Source organism: Canis lupus, chromosome 36 (assembly GCF_003254725.2).
Source record: "Canis lupus dingo isolate Sandy chromosome 36, ASM325472v2, whole genome shotgun sequence".
Classification (NCBI taxonomy): Eukaryota; Metazoa; Chordata; class Mammalia; order Carnivora; family Canidae; genus Canis; species Canis lupus.
In genome coordinates, this window is record NC_064278.1 from 8,083,294 (window position 1) to 8,099,201 (window position 15,908).

The 15,908-nt window shown below is 36.1% G+C and overlaps 1 protein-coding gene across 2 annotated transcripts in view; it reads right to left on the bottom strand.

Moving 5' to 3' along the window:
- KCNH7 (potassium voltage-gated channel subfamily H member 7) overlaps positions 1–15,908 on the bottom strand; it is a 478,835-nt gene that overhangs the window by 139,609 nt on the left and 323,318 nt on the right. For both annotated transcript variants that reach the window (XM_049106394.1, XM_025471042.3), the window contains exon 4: positions 3,665–4,093. In XM_049106394.1, the coding sequence (XP_048962351.1) occupies positions 3,665–4,093 (429 nt within the window). The remainder of the gene's footprint in view (positions 1–3,664; positions 4,094–15,908) is intronic.

Below are 15,908 nucleotides of genomic sequence, written 5' to 3' on the forward strand. Positions count from 1 at the left end.
TCCAAGATTTGAAAAATCTGTTCAACATTTGTTGACATCTATGCTAATGCGGTGCTTATTTAAAATCTTGGGATATATCTTCATTGTTTCAAAGCTTACGATCAAAGCAATTTCAATAGTTGGTATATTGAATTGCTAGTGTAGACATTGCCTTTGACAGAGATACACAAAGTTGTGACCTTACATGACAACTCTGCCCTCTTTGAGGGACCATAAAAAGGCAAATAGAAATAAATGGAGAGATCTTGATTACATAGAATTAATTATCTCCATCAGAAGCAGGGCCCCAAAGTCATTAGTAAAATAACGACTGCTTGCACGTAGTTAAAAATTATAACATTACTTATCAAACCTCAAATTTATATATAAAGATTTGCAAACTCCCCAAATCCCTGACTGGAAGTTGCATTACATAGTTACTGCTGCTTTGACATCCTAAGAGCATGCAGTCTGTATGGGGCCGGTTGAGACCTTGTTATCTGTCCATGACAATGTAAGTGCAGAAATCAGAGTGAAGAGCCTTGTAGCAATTTGACAAAGCAATTTTATGTCTGGTCAATCTAATAATAAAACAATAGGGGTTTATATCTTCTATGTCTATTGTTTTATTTCATTTTTCTAAGAGTGCATTTTTTTTAATACTTACAAATGTATTCATTTGGGACGGATTAGAAAAAATTCTGGTCCTTCACCATGAATGGTTTGAGAAGTAGAGTTCTAAGGTACTTGATAATACAGAATAGATGGATAATGTAAAATATTATGCACTATTGTATCTGTAAATTACTTAAAGTTCTATAAAGATAGCCTATGTAGAAGGAAATTCCTCTTCTTGATTGAGGAGGCAATAATCTGAATTCAAAATCTCCTGCATGTGGAATTTCAGGTGCTCACCAGGCACATGAATTCATGAAACTAGAATCAGTTTAAAAAATTTCTCATCCACATGTGGCATTGTGTGTCAACTACACTTGGTAAAAAAATAATAATGCATTTAAAAAAAAGCTTTCCATCTTTCTTTGTCAGCAGCTCAGTTTCTAAAATATATCAAATTATGCAGCCTTAGGAGGTATAGTTTCTTCTATGCCAATCAGTGATTTTGTAGCTAAAATTGCTCTAAAGCTGAACTACCAAATACTCTCTGAATTTACTAATCAATAGCCAGATGACTGGAGCATCTGCCAGGAAGTGATACCTTTTTGGAAAATAACATAGCTTGGGTACGGGAAGAAAATCAAGGATGACCTCACTACTGACGGTCCTGAATTGAGAAGTCCAGAAATGTTAGATTATCCTTTCCCATAATCGTTCCAGCAACTATGTACTAAACAGAGACAACAGAGAATTGAAAATACAGTGAAATCATGAGATCTGATCTAACCTACTCAGCACCACTGTCAAGCGACAGGCGAAGTCTGTACTATGCTCTGATCATATATCATTTATTATATAAGAATGTTATTATACTGTAACTCGGGCAATAAGGCCAATTTCAGAAGTCAGTATGATTCCTAAAGATGCTTACGCTAACTGGACTAACTAAAATGTATGTCAGTCCTTTGAATCACCCTGCTGGATTTATCTGAATCACCCCTTGGGATTCATTGCTCAAAGATCAAATTTCAGAAGTTCCATTCAGTCAGGAGATGTTGAGCATGCCATTGCTATATGGTATGGGGGCCTTAGATGATTATTCAGTCTGGGAATTGTCCTTGATTTTTCTTTCCTTTTTGCTCTTCTTTAGACTATAGATTAAAATGGATGTACTAATCGCTTTTGTACCATATACAGTTTCTCAAACTTATCTATGGAAAACTCTTCCTTCTATTTTTGTGATATTGATTTATCTCTTTTCGAATTCTTCCTGCCACTTCATTTTCCTTCATCATTTCTGCCTTCTCATCTTCACTGTGCCTTTTAAATAAAGCTCCCCCACATAATTCAAGTATTATGGAATATAACCATTTCCTGTTGTGTATGATTTTTGAAACATACTTCATGAGCATCATCCTTTCAATTTCACACCAACATTTATTGAGTTCCTGCCATGAAGAAGGCAATTGTGATACGGAGGCTGCAGAGCTAACTATGCCCAGATTCCTGCACTGGGAGAGCTCACAGAAGCATAATTATTGCTTTGCATATCCAACAGAAATGACAGGCTTATACTGTGGAATAAAGGTAGAATGCAATAAATGCTATAATATGTGCAAATACTGCTTTGTACACATCAGGTGTGAAATCGTTTAATTCTTTTGGTTTGGGAAGGGGAAATGGGTCCTTACACTTATGAGAGGCAGAATGAGGAGGGACAAAGTGGGGAAGAGTTATTTCTGTCAGAACAAACTAATGAAGCAAGAAAATGTGTGATTTGGGAAAAAGCAATTATCTCTGTGCAAGTTTAAAACAGAATCTATAGTAGGGGAAGGAATCTTGAAGGAGCTAGAAAACCTTGAAAATTAAGTGTGGCCAGCTTGCCTAGTAGCCTACACTATGAGCCCAGTTATCAGATTTCTGTTTTGAGAAGAAAACTCACAGCTGTAGCCATGATGATGGGCACACACAGAAAGGGATATCACAGGAAAGGACAGTGGGCCTCTCCAGAACCCAAACTCCTGGAATTCAGAAAAGTGGGATGGATACATCCATCCAATAGGTACTCTGCATCTTCAACCCTGGGGGAAAGTTCAGTGATCTACAGACTCCTTCTACGACAAGAAAGCACTTCATGGAGGATTGTGGACTCTGGAGATGGGTGGTCCTGGGTGTGAAAGCCGACTCTGGTCCTCTGTATTGGACCAATGATTTATTTTAGCAAATCTAAGCCTCACTTTCCTCATTTATCAAACGGGGCTTAATAATAATGCCTAACTCATAGAGTTGTTGGAAGAATTAAATGAGAGTTAATGTGTGTCAAGCTTTTACATTGCCTCACACACAGTAAATAATCAGTAAATGTTGACAATCATCACATTAATGGTGAATTTTTTTGGTCACTGTCTTTTGAGCATTGCTGTTTTCTCTACTGGCTAAAGCAAGAGGGTGAACACCAAGAGGCCAGGGAAAAATAAGTGAATTCTGACTTGCTCTAGCTTTAGTTTTCAAGTTTGGTTTTTCAATACTCTCAGGGTTTGGGTTTGTTTTTTTTCCCCCTACACATTTCCCCTTCCTCCTTCCTAATTCCGCCCCACCCAGTCATCATGTATACCTTTCTGATCACTCAGTACATCACATTTTATACACCTCTTCCTTTGGAAAGACTTGATTAATAAAAGAGGCCTGTGAAGGCACACCACTCATTCTGCCCAGAGCTTGCCTACTGGCTAAATGCAGCAAAATTAATTATGCTTGAGATGATAGGGTCATCACCCGAGCATATTTTATATAAAGCATTAATTAACACTCCATAAAGTAGGCAGATAATGGTTATCATACCATTTCAGAAACACAGAAAAGAAGCCAGAAGAAACCAAATTATTCACTATGGTTCAAAGAGGATACCAGTAACAACTCTGAATGTATGGCTCTCATTTTAAATTGCCATTGTTTACTCACATTTCTTCCCCCAAGGCATAGGGATTAATGTCAAAAATAAAAACAATATGGAAATTACCTTTCATTATCCATTAATATATATTTCCATTTCTTAAAAAAATAAACATACCTTCACTGGCATGTCGGTCTCTAAATATGTTCTTGGGGTGAACACTGAATCCTTCTATGTCATGAACTGAAGAAGCCCTCCGTATACTACAAATGCTTTCTTTTGATCTGGAGTGAGTCAGCTGGGTACTTGACTGCAGCATGTCGGGATAGAGTCGGTCCCATTGCCTTTTGGGAGAGGAATGGTCAAGAGGTCCAGATATATTCACCAAAGGGGAACATTTGCTGGGCTGTATCAAGGCTTTTGTATCATCTGCTTCTGAGGGGCTGCAGCTCTCTTTTGTAGGAGACTTGAAGTGCTTCATGGCTACTGAATCATCACTCTGTTTAGATGAGTCGATTACTACCACATCAGGGTCTTCTTGTGGCAAAGACTGCTTTCTGTAAGTGAGAACTCTCAGAGCAGGGAATTTGAACCCAAAAAGTTTCCCTATAGAGACAGAAAAAAACATTATTACAAGACAAATATATACAGACACTTACACATATTACACATTGTGTAAACATATCCCTTTATGACAAATGAACAAGTATCATTGACTTAAATTTAAACAACATGTAAAAAGAGTTAATAACAATACTTAATTAAGTCATTTATAGTTGGAATGAGGGATATTATAGAAGACTTCTGAGACTAATATGAATCGCCATACAAGCAGTAAGAAAATAGTAAAATAATAGTAAAATAATGTCTCTGATGGTTAAATATACTCCAGTGACATAAAAGCATTACTTGGATGACACAAGTCTCTTATTTTGATAAAGACATACTACACATTATTAGATATCCCATATTGTTAAAAACACCATACAACTATTTTTAAGGAAATTTGAAGCGTAGAATACAGTTTGGAAAAGAAAAGGGATGGGGCACCGTATGTAAAAGAGACAAACAGAGGAAAAGTTATAATGCATATGTACATACATGGGGGAGGAGGTTATAGTACTGGAAATAAGAAGGAAGAGAATGAGGTGGGGATAAGTTGGCCTGTCATATCTAGAAGGTTTCTATTAGATAACACTGTGAGTCAGATGTAGATTGGAAAAGTGGGGTCGATTGTGTATGAAAACATTCCTCACTCCATTTGAAAGTTTTGAAAGGCTTTTGGCTACAGATAGAGGTGTAAATATAAGAATTTCTCTTTCCTGATATTTTTTTCTTCCAAAATCTGAGACTATGGCTTGAATGTTACACATATCTCAGTGGTTGATGCTTAGAAGGACAACTAAATCTAACATTAAAAGGCGGGTATTAAAATTACAATACTAGTTAATAAATGCATGAACTCAGTGGCAATAAAAATGCAAATAAAAACAAGAGCCTATCATTTTCCACTCCTCACTTTAGCAGTAAATTAAAAAAAGAAAAAATCAAGCACATAACATGTAGTGATGGCAAAAATGCTGGTGAGCATTGTGGCGCTTTGCTAGTGGGAGTGCAAATAGCCACGAATTTTTTGGAAAGTCATTGTACAATATCTATTAAAATGAAAATACATACTTTTTTCCTTTTACTCAGCATTCTCTCATTTATAGGCTAGTACAAAGGCACAAAATCAAGACACAGTCTGAATATACATTAGAAGGGAGAACGTTGAATAAATTATGGCATTTTTATACTTTGGAATCTTTTTAAAAAGTATATATATATATTTATTATATATACTTTTTATATATACTTTATATATATACATATATACATACATAATGTTTTGATTAGAATTAGGGGTTTATTCAAATACAGTGTTAGGTGAAAAAGCAAGTTTCAGTTTAATATGTTTATGAGATTTCATTAAAAATAATAAAAGGCTAGGGATCCCTGGGTGGCTCAGTGGTTTGGCACCTGCCTTTGGCTCAGGGCGTGATCCTGGGGTCCTGGGGTCGGGTCCCGTGTTGGACTCCTGCATGGAGCCTGCTTCTCCCTCTGCCTGTGTCTCTGCCTCTCTCTCTCTCTTTCTCTCTGTCTCTCATGAGTAAATGAATAAAATCTTAAAAAATAATAATAATAAAAGGCTGCATTTGTCCACAGAAATTGTATAGCAGTAGAGAAAGATGTGGAAGGACACACACCAAACTCGTAATGTTGACTGGCTAAGTGGGTTTAGAAGTAGGGGAGGGTAATGTATTGCATTCTTCTTTATATATCTTTATTGTTTGTTACATCAAGCATTTAATTCCTTATAAAATTCTAAAAGATATAATGAGAAACTTCTAAAAGAAATGAAGAGATGAAACATCTAAACCATATTGTGTGATTCAAAGCTTTTCTAAGTATTGTCTCCAAGAAAATGCAGAGTCTGTAAATCCTATTGTCAGTGCGATAGTCTACGTCCACACTGCCCCATGGCTTGACAAGTACACACTGCCCTTCTGGTCAGTCAGTTGGAGTCTTTGGGCCACAATATTATCTACCTCCTTCTATTTAAGTGTCACGGGCACCATTACCTTTAATACATTTACTATGAACTTTTCCTCAATGCCCTGAGGATGGTTTTAAAACATGGAAGAACATTCTCAAAACTCATGGACTTTTCTACATTTTATTTAAATACACTCTTCCAGTAAATGGTCTTACCTACACACATACTTTCAATTCCGTATTTAATCTAATGACTCATAAATCTACATCTCTAGCCCAGACCTCCTCTCTTAGTTCCAAACCTGCATATCTTTTGGCCTCGTTGACATCGTCACTTAAAAGTCAGAGACGCCTCAAAATCCCATAGCAAATCCAATCTCATGATCTATCTCTCCAATTCTAGCCCTTTTCCTGATGAACATTTCTGTCCCCCAGTGGACTACGGGCCTCATGAGGGAAGGGCCCTTGACTATTTTGCTTACCAAATCCCACCTCTGATAGAATGTCTGAGAATGACAAATGAATTTCTATAAGCAGAGGCTAATCTGATAAGGTGCTTCGATTCTGACTGTGGAAAACCAGGATATTTAATTGCTCTGACCAACTTAATTAGATAATAGCCTTCTGGAATTGTATTGACCCATTTTTACCAAAAATGGTTGCTTGGGTAGAAGTCAGTAGCTCACGGAAATGGTGAACTCTCTCCTTTGCCCTTTGTACCTGATGCAACTCTTACTGTTAAGTTTGCCTTTTTCAGAGGTTAGTAATTGGTACCATTCTGGTCTTAGAACAGAAGTGCTTCCAAACTCCTCGTTTTACACAAAACACCCATTACAGAAAATTTTAGAATTAAGCAGGCTAATTTATTATCGTAAGCTGTCATTTGTGGGCTACCAGTAGTTAACACTGTTAAATACAGTACCTCCTATTTAACGATACAGTATTGAATACTGTAGTTAACAGAATTTATCTTTCTGATAAAAGACATGACACAATCCACAAACTCCAAATATGTTCACCTTAAAGTTCTAGATTAATAAATTGTAAATGAGAGTAACCCATCTGCGCAAATAAGATTAAACAACAGTGTATCACAGTAACTGTTTTGCAAGCATTCTTACATAATTCTACCAACAACTCTTATATGCTCAAGTAAATTGCCAAGTTAAAAATCACTGAACTGCATCAAAGTCACTTGATTAGTTTTTAATGCACATGGAATTGACTTATAAAGCAGTTTGCAAATCAATTCTGCAAGCTTATTACAATGCACTGAAGGTCAATGCCTACTTTTATTCATTTTTCATCAGTTACATTACCCTCCTCCTTTAAAAACAATTCACTGCCTTTCTTAAATTAATGACCTCACAAGGCATTTAGTTTGCTCCTGTAGTTTGCTTGTAACCAAGGTGGTGCAGATGGTCTTTTCTGCATCACTAGCTTCATATGACCATGTTATATTGCATTACAGATTTAGTTGTCTAACTGCAGCTCATCCGGAAAGAATACACATTGAGAATTTTGCTCAATGCTACCACTTTCAGGCATGAAATATAAAACATAGATGAGTATAATCCTGTCATAGTTCTTAACACTGAAAAATGCCCCTATAAGTTGTCTCTAAATTGTACTATATTTGCTTTCTAATTTAAACTACTAAAACAGACACCATTTAGCCTTTTATCTACTAAAGTGTTTCATAAATCTGACATAAGAACAACAGAGTAAGAGTTTTTACTAGTTTTTTTACACTCTCCCAAATAATTTTAAGTACTGATAAACTGCTTACACGAACATGATTTTCATTTAAGACGTACCTAAGTTTCTAACACACATGAATGAACTACTGCTACAGTGTCTTTCTCAGAATATATCCCTTGTAGGGAGCTGCCTAATACAAGTTTGGAAGCTTCATCTTCGTGTATCCTGCGTCATATCTAACTGAGAGCTTTTTACTTCTCACTCAAGTAAGCACATAGATAATCCATTATCATTGTCTTAAAAGCCTGGAATTATGACTCCAATCTATATACACAAACATGTTGAATACATGGCCCAAGGCCAAACAGGAAATCAGGATAAAGTCAGAATAAAACAGCAGTTCCTTTTATTTAATTTCAGTTTTACCCAAGACTTGGTGTTTTCTTGGGCCATAAACATTCAAATTGAGGATTTAATGAGACTCATTACTCACTTCTAATTAAATGTAGATAAATGCATATACACAATTTTATTTTTGATCTTAGAGGATGAATAACAAAATCCCCCACCTCAACAAAAACCCTTCTACTACTAACCTTCTACTGCTAACCTCCCCTGGAGTTCCCCGAAGATTAGTTAACTCTTAACATTCCTTCTAGTTCTGAGTTTCTTTGCTTATATATTTATGCTAATCATAGTTTCCACAAAATTATAATGATCACAGCTACATTTCTACCGTAACTCCTGTGGTAATGGGACTTTTTACTAAACTTTTCCGAATAGAAAAGACCTCATCAATCTGAACTGCTATTTCTCTCTTTCTCTTTTATCCTTTCCTCTGGGAGCTGGTTCTTTCTATTTGAATTTGGAAGAAAACAATTTTTCTAATTTAAGAATCAATCTAGGAATATTATAAATAATATTTCTTGAAGAAAAACAAATATTTCCAAAAGGTCCTCCATATATTCCTAATCATTGAATTTCCTCATAATTACAAATTCCCAATTAGTCCTTTCATTCAACTTTTCTTCATTTCTGCAAATCCTTAGAACTTTGATTAATAATTTTACTATGAAACTCCGGTTAAATATAAATCAGAAACAATTTACTCTTGCCTGGTTTTGCTTAGTTGAATTATGGACTAAAGAGTAGAGAGAAACTTTAGTTCAAGAAGTCATGCAAACTAGACGATACCGCAGGGTAAGGGGGGAGACATGCACAAGGAGCGGGAAATGGGGGATGTTGTGTAACCATGAGCAGAGATATTTCCCCTCACAAAGGAGTAGAAGTGGTGAGAGGTTGGACCCAGTATTCTCAGGAGCTATGCCTGAAGAAAAGGAGGAAGACTGGATTGGGCTGAGGCAGTTAAACTCTTATGCAAATACAATGGGAGCTTCAGCCAGCCCTCCTGGGAGCCCCGGAGCTAGAACAGCCCTTTGGAGTGATAGCAAATTCAAGTCAAGATATCTGGCTTTCTTCTCCCTGCAGCAGCCAGTCACCTGCTATAGCCACCCCACAAGAAGACCCATAATCTACATAAAGAAGTTCTCTGCTTTGACCTACAATTCTCAATGAGAAGCAGAGCAGTGGACACTCAGCAGTCAATATTCCCAGCATCAGGGTTGTCCCAGTCCTGGGGAAGGTGTCTGGCTGAGCAGCACAGTATCCACAATGCAGAGTAGGAACGATACCCAGATTTTGGTCTGAAAAAAATCTATTGTCTGAATTAGGTCTACTATCAGCTATTATCATACAACATAAGGATTTGTGAATTACTGTCTATGTACCTTTCTAAAATCATGGTGTTCGCACATCTGACACTTAAATTGGAAGCCTTAACATCACTGTGAGGATTTTCTCCAGCCAAATAGCTCTGAATGTGCAGAGAAACATGACTTTAATCTCTGAGTCAGGGAAAGAGCAACCGAACAAATTTGATGGGAGAAACAGGGAAGGTAACTGACATATGTGCCTTGTCTTTTTAGGGAGAAATTTCCACAGAGGCACCCTGCAAGGAGATGAGCATTTCCTACTCCTAAGTGTAGTAATGAGTATATGATGCTGCCCACAGGCTGCTAGAACAACTCATAATATTGTCAAAGAAGGCAGTGGTTGGTAGTTTTACTGGGAAAAAGATCACTGGGGAGTCCATCCATTTAGTAAACCTGAAGCTAAATTTGGGACACTTTAAAGGAGCAAATGTGGTCAGTATTCCTTGAAAGAAACACTCCTGGGAGATTCCTAGAGTGAGAGATACCAAAGAAAAGGCAGCAACTTACACTAAGGCAGTAACTGTAAGACCAAATTAGAGTCTTGAAAAAATGCGAATTCTAACCCAGTAGCCCATGGCACACATGCATGGAAGTGGAAGTTGGGGAAGTTAGTGCTATAGTAGTGGTGACAGCAATTACGGGAGCTGCAGCAGCAGCAGAGAACTTGGAACAGGTTCACAAATGCTGATGATGTCTGAGAGGCACTTGGCCAAGTCATCAGGAAAGCAAAGAAGAAAAGACAGGTTTGGGATAAGGGAGATAAGGCAAAAAACAGGACAGGGCGGTGGGCTGCTTTTAGCCACTCAAGGTTAAACTCTCTCAGTGGAGAGGGACTGGAAATGAAAGCAAATACATCAGCAGTATTTGTACCTAAAAAAGTTCCTATGTGATAACCACTTAATATATCAATATTTCACTTATTGGTGCTGTTACTGTGTTTCTCTTCAATAGATTTCTTCCTTTTCCAAATGCCAACTTAAAGAAGCCATTCAAATTGGGAAACACCTTAAATTGTCAAACTGTAAAAACATCTTAACTTAAACTGGACCTGGCATGACTGTAGAGTCATCACATTGACGAGGACTCTTTTGATAGAGCATTCCAAACACAAATGTTAAAGACACCAGTTGCCCAAATGCAGTATAAACAGGCACTGTCCCTGATTTGGGTGTTGCTAGGTAACAAATGTTTCCAAAAGATATGCACAGGAGGAGTCTCTGGCATGAATATGCTGATTTAGACGGTCATTAACATTCTTTGTTAATAAAGAGATAAAACAAAATTTTTTCGACTACCAGCAATTTTCCTGATCTTAGAAATATGTATTTTGCCCAAATCCTAGGGAGGAAAAGTAAAATTGATTGCAACCTGTGACTGAACTTTTCCCAGATTCTTTTAGCAACCATGTCATAGTTCCTTTTCTAGATCAAATTTAACCTTTAAAAAAAGGAAACCTCCAAACCTATGATAATAGTAAATATTAGTTACGTTGTGAAACGTTTAATTAAATTCATCTGAATAATAGATTGTTTCTACAGTAATGCTCACTGAGGGAGAAACTCTATATTACTACTGCAGCTCTTCATCTTTGAATTAAAGAATAACTTTCAGCTCCAATGGAGAATAGTAAAAACACTGTGAATGCCCCTTTATAAACCAGCATATAGAAAATTTCTTTGTTCCCTAGCTTGAGGTCTTAAAACTGAGATGCAAATTTGAGGGAGTAATGTAGCTATTCAGGCAAATATATATTTTATGTGTCAATTATTCAGAATATTGGGTCCAAAGCAGATGAATACATTTTTACTGGTTTAAATTAGTTAGATAATTGCCTAAATTATCAGCTGCATTTTGTGTGCATAGACTTAGCTTCAGTTGAAGCTCTTAGAGTAATTCAAACTTTTATTTTAATAAGCATAAAAGTAGACATTCTCTTTTGATTTGGAGACTATAATTTCAATCATTTCAAAGATAATGGGATCTCCTTTGTCATACCTTAATAAGATTAAATTAGATTAAAAAATGCACTTTTGAATAGAACTGTAAGAATAAGAGACTATAAAATTTAACTTTATTATATTTTTACTTTTAGTTTCATTTAAAATTTATCTTTGTAGTTTTATGTAAACATTAATTAACTTAGACCAGTAGTTCTCCAACTTTAGTGGCTATCAGAGTGATGTGAAGTGTTTGTTAAAACACAGATTGCTGAATTTCTGTGTTCCTGACTCAGCATTTCTGGTGTAAGGCCCAAGAAGTTGTGTTTCAAACATCTTGCAAGGTAATGCTGATGGTCTCACACTTGGAGAATCATTGGCTAATGTTCACTCAGTAGGAAAATTTAAAAAGAAAACTACTCAATAAAAAATAACATTCATTTGTTTTCATATTCTACAAAAATGTATTGGATGCTTATTATTTGCAAAAGATTGGGACTGCATGGAAGAAAATACAACATCCCTGCTGTGATCTAGAACTGAAGGGTTCTTGGCCACTTTAAATAAGGTAGGTGTTTTCCAGTTCTCCACAGATCTCACCCTTCTCTCTATTTTTATTCATGGCCTTCTCCAATCATTTATGTTACTTGTCCACTAGGCAAACAGATATGTAAAGACAGGTGTGAGGTACCATGATGTCACAGAGGCAGGAAAAGGTAAATTTATCTGGACAAATTAGGAATGCTTCACAGATGAAGAGTTCTTTAGAGAAAGTATCCTGGAGGGATGAAAGTATTCTAACAGAGGGGATACCATGTTATACAAACAAGGCGGTATAAAACATGGGATGTGATGGGGGGAAGTGATGGGATATAAAGCTAAAGAAGTAGCAGAGGTCTTGCCACAGGTATTTTGTATAATGTGCAGGGTTTTGGAATTGCCTTTTGTTAGTAACAAAGAATCATTTAAAGGAGATGCAAAGTTGGGTATTATAATTTGATGTACAGTAGTGTGACATTTGATCCTGAGCCAAAGAGGCTGAAAGCAGGGATATCAGTTATGAGACCAGTGCATCAGCCCATGAAAAATGTGTTGGGGCCCTAGTAGGCAATTACTGCGGGCTGTGTGAGAGAGATTTCCACAGAGGGTGCTTGACAAAATTTGATCACTCTTTGGTTGGGAGATGAGAGGTTTAGAGAGAAGGAGAGGTTTAGCATAGCATAATCCCCATGTTTCCAGCTGTGGTAGCTTGGATGACACCATTTGAGATGTATAAAGAAAGAGCAAGAGTTTTTGATGGAATGGGCAGATGGCATTTGGAAACGGAAAGACAAATCTCAGCCTGAAATGCTAAATTTTTTTAGGTATTTAAAAATCTTCCAAAAGAGATGCCCAGTGGGCAAGTGAATATATGAAGTTCTAAGTAATAAGGAAAGTCTAGAGGAAGGTATGGACTGGAGATGCTGATTTGCGGAGGCGTCTTTACCCTGTAGATCACAGATGAGTTTGCCCAACCAGGGTATATAGATAAAATGACTAAAGAGAAGGATAATAAGAGGGGCCTCTGGGGGATAAACAAACAACGTTCATAAACAGAGTAAGGGGAATAGGAAAATGGTACTAAATTAGCTGTCACAGAGCTCAAAAGAAACAAAGGAGTACGGTGTCATGGAACACAAAAGAACAAAGAGGATCAGATTTAATAAGGTACATTCAATCTAGAAGGCAATGGAGAGAGCACAACAGAGAGTTCACGTATAGTAGTGAGCAGAGGAACGAAGGAAATAAGGAAAATGAGTGTGTAGATATGAAAAATCCAAATGCCGACAGGAAGAGACAAGTAACAAAAATGCTGGAAGCCAGATAGAAACAGACAAGAAGGTCAGGTGAGGATTGTGGCAAATTGGAGAGTGCACACCCCATCAAAGGTGTGGCCAGTATTCTGTTTCGGTTTATTGCAAACACGTAGTCAGATACTCATGTTTTTCCAAAATCAGCCAGAGTTTTCATTTTTACATGTAGTTTTCCAATTTTTAGATGTTGGCAACAAACTTAACTAATTAAAACTTTTAGGAAGTATTATGTAATCTAAACAATATATCTGTTGAACTACAGGCTATTCTTAGCCATATGAGTGTGAGCAAAAGGGAAAAAGCCAATAGGGTGAAGGGGCTGGGATTGGTGAGGACAGTCTTTGAAGGGATGGAAGAGAAAGTGGGTTGCAAGTGGAATCTAAGCCTCGGTTTGATGTTGTTGGGAAACTTTTTGGTTGAGGGTCGGCTTGTTAAAGGAGTTCCCACTGGCACCTTCCCCCTTGCTCTGAGGCGTGGGAGCTGAGGTTATCTGTGGGGAAAAATGAGTTGATTGGAAGTTAAAAGTCATGAGAAGCCTGACAAAAGTTTAAAATACTTGCTAAGGGATAAAGTTGAAAGATCTGGAAAAAAATTAAGATCTCACGTATAGTTTTGACTTTCAGTGTAATCATTTATAAATTAATAAAAGATAAAGTTCATAATTTTTCTATAAATAAAAGAAATGATTTAGGCCTGTTTTCTTGTTGGGAAATATGTAAGTTTAGTAAAGTGTGAATATTTCACAGATTTTTGACAATGATGGCAAGAATGAATTAAGTAGATTTACATTTAAACAAAAATTATCTTAAACTGATAAGAGAAGTGAAAATGTATTAGTTAAAGTTTACTTGGGGATATGAGCTTAAGATCAACTTTTATAGTGAGTCAAACTGACTCAGATTTTAAAATAAGATTAAAACATACAATGCCTTTGTTTGCTGTTTGGTTGTATATTGCTAAATCAATAATTTTTTTGTTTAATTGAGGTCCTCCTAAATCCCATGAAAACTTTTCATCAAGCAAAATGTGCATGTGTGTGTGTGTGTGTGTGTGTGTGTGTGTCAGACTGGTGATCCTAGACCCCTGCTATAAAATAGAAGACATATAAAACCCAAATATACTTGTAAATAATTTAAAATGAAACTTAAATATATTTTACTTAAAATAATAAAGTGAAAGTCTCTTAAACTTGATTAGCAAGAACACATATTTAGTTATCTTCCACATTGTGCAAATATTTCATAGCAACAGATATTAGAGCAGAAAAAAAAGAGAATGCATTTTCCTCATTCCATTAATTTTTAGATGTGGCCCCCTTTAATGGGTAGGAAAAATACAATTTTGTCTTCTATTTGATATTATTTTGTCTTCTATTTGATATTCTCCAGATTTTAGGGTTTTTAAAGAAACCATCAATGAAAAAAGGGCTTAATTATATATTTTATTTGGCATTTATATTTTTGTGTAGCAATTAGTTGCCTCAATTACACAGTATTTATCAGTTTGATAGACTTATCAATATAATATTCTCTCCTGTACTTGCTTCATTTGAGGAGACATAAGTCATCTATTCGTGGCTGGTTCTATATTTTCAACAGAGAATAAGTTTGTGAAAAAATAGTTTTTCCTAGAGGAAACTGCTCACTTTAGTTGTGTAGGGCTCCTGACCCAGAAATTAGATATTTGTACTAAGAAATGATTCACCACTTCATTCGATACACAACAAGTGTCCAGAATTTTCTCAACCCAATTTGTCATAGTCCCTTTTTATGATATATCTTTTGTATTATACACTTAGCTTCTTTTCTATTACTTAATCGTCTCAATTTAATATTTCACTTTCTTCTCATCCGTATTTTTTGTGTTTTCACTTCATATTTTTCTATAAATAAACCTTTATTTTGTCTTCATTTCAGAAGAGGCAGTTACATTTACAGAAAACCACATCTTCTTAAACAAATGGTAGCCTTTTCTCCATTACTTTCACTTAAATCATAACACTCGAGGGCTTGTACACCCATCCCCCAACCCCCACACACTTACATATTACTTACTTAGATATGAAAATAGGCATTCTGAAGGTTAAGGTGTTCTGCAAAAAAGAGGTGTATCAGATTTGCTTTTCTTTCTTTTTTTTTGTTTGTTTTGGTGGTCACCACTGGAACAACATTCGAAATAGCTAATAGCACTATTTTACACAGGTGGTAAAACTGTACTTTAAGGAAAAAAATCAGCAGGATTTTTCCCAAAGTCAGAAATAATACTAAAAAAAAAAAAACAAAAAAAAAACAAAACTAAATAGCAATTGGATCAGAAGCTACCACGTGCAATTTATCTCTTTTTAACTTTTCCACTTAATTTAACAATCAACTCTTCAAAAATTGACATCAAGTCAAGGAAATTCCAGAGCATAAAATGACAGAAGGGTATAATCAAATCCAATATACTGGTTGTAAACAATGGACCTCTGTAATGCTCTGGAAACAATATTATTTGCATATTTATACTTTCTACAATACTCTCTATAGGAGTGACAGCTGCAGTGTAGGGAAACCACTTATATTCACAAAATAAAAAGCAATCCTACTGAAATTGCTATGGCTTACACATAAGATGCTATTTT